The 909-nt window shown below is 38.6% G+C and overlaps 1 protein-coding gene across 1 annotated transcript in view; it reads right to left on the bottom strand.

The window, feature by feature from the left end:
• LOC106471703 (serine proteinase stubble-like) overlaps positions 1 to 659 on the bottom strand; it is a 9,362-nt gene extending 8,703 nt beyond the window's left edge. The window contains exon 1 of the mRNA XM_013932320.1: positions 575 to 659. Within this exon, the coding sequence (XP_013787774.1) occupies positions 575 to 659 (85 nt within the window). The remainder of the gene's footprint in view (positions 1 to 574) is intronic.
• Between the last annotated feature and the right edge of the window lie 250 nt (positions 660 to 909).

Below are 909 nucleotides of genomic sequence, written 5' to 3'. Positions count from 1 at the left end.
CCATTAATTTGCAGCTTGGCTATCTGACAATACAGAAACTGAGATGCACAAAATAGGTCCACACTATGTTTTTTTGCTGGAATTCTTAAATAGAGGGGATAATAGTTCGACTGTTAAAATTTTCTTGATAATTTATTTTTTTTCTTTCCTTGGATGAAGCTTAGCAGTCTTAGGTTTCTTCAAATCAGGCTATTTATTTGTAGCTCTGCTCAAAACTATTTCACGTAAGCGGCATTGTGACTGACTTAGCTTAAAGCCTTTAGATTTCATAACAAAAGCCCTTTGTAACTGATTGTAGCATATTTTTATTTGCTTAACGAAGTAAGGTTGGTGTTAGTTCCCGTTTCTCTCAACTGTATCTTTGCTTTTAATGTTGGCATGCAAATGTATAATCTCTTTAAGATACACCCTTTGTATTTAGCGTTTGAAAAGCAACATTAAGCATAAAAAACTACAGCTACTGTTGTTAATAAGCACACTGTAATGTTTCTTGGTGTCAAGAGGAACGAGCTGCAAGTGTGTGCAAAACTACAAAACAGTTTTTTAACCATAAGCAATTATATAGACGACTTACCTGCTGATTGGATGAGCGTAATAAACACCAACAGAATTGTCCAAATCATTGGTATCAGCTGTTGCATTACTACAGTCCAATACATCGTTAGGAAATATACACGAAATACAGGTATAACGAATGTGTGGAGGTTTAGGCAGCTCCGTAGAAGGACCGTGGGCAGAGATGACTGACAACACACAACCATCATGCTCGGCTATTTAAACCTGTCAAAATAAATCTGGGTTATATGATGCAGCAGTGGACAATTTCCCCTGCTGACCCACTGGCCCCGATATGTTTGAAACTCGTGAGCAGAGAACCTGGCCCTTCTTTGGGGAGGGGGGAGGGGTCGT

This window comes from Limulus polyphemus, unplaced genomic scaffold (genome assembly GCF_000517525.1).
Source record: "Limulus polyphemus unplaced genomic scaffold, Limulus_polyphemus-2.1.2 Scaffold4801, whole genome shotgun sequence".
NCBI lineage: Eukaryota > Metazoa > Arthropoda > Merostomata > Xiphosura > Limulidae > Limulus > Limulus polyphemus.
Note: the sequence above shows the minus strand (reverse complement) of the source record. Positions and strands in the feature narration are given on the sequence as shown.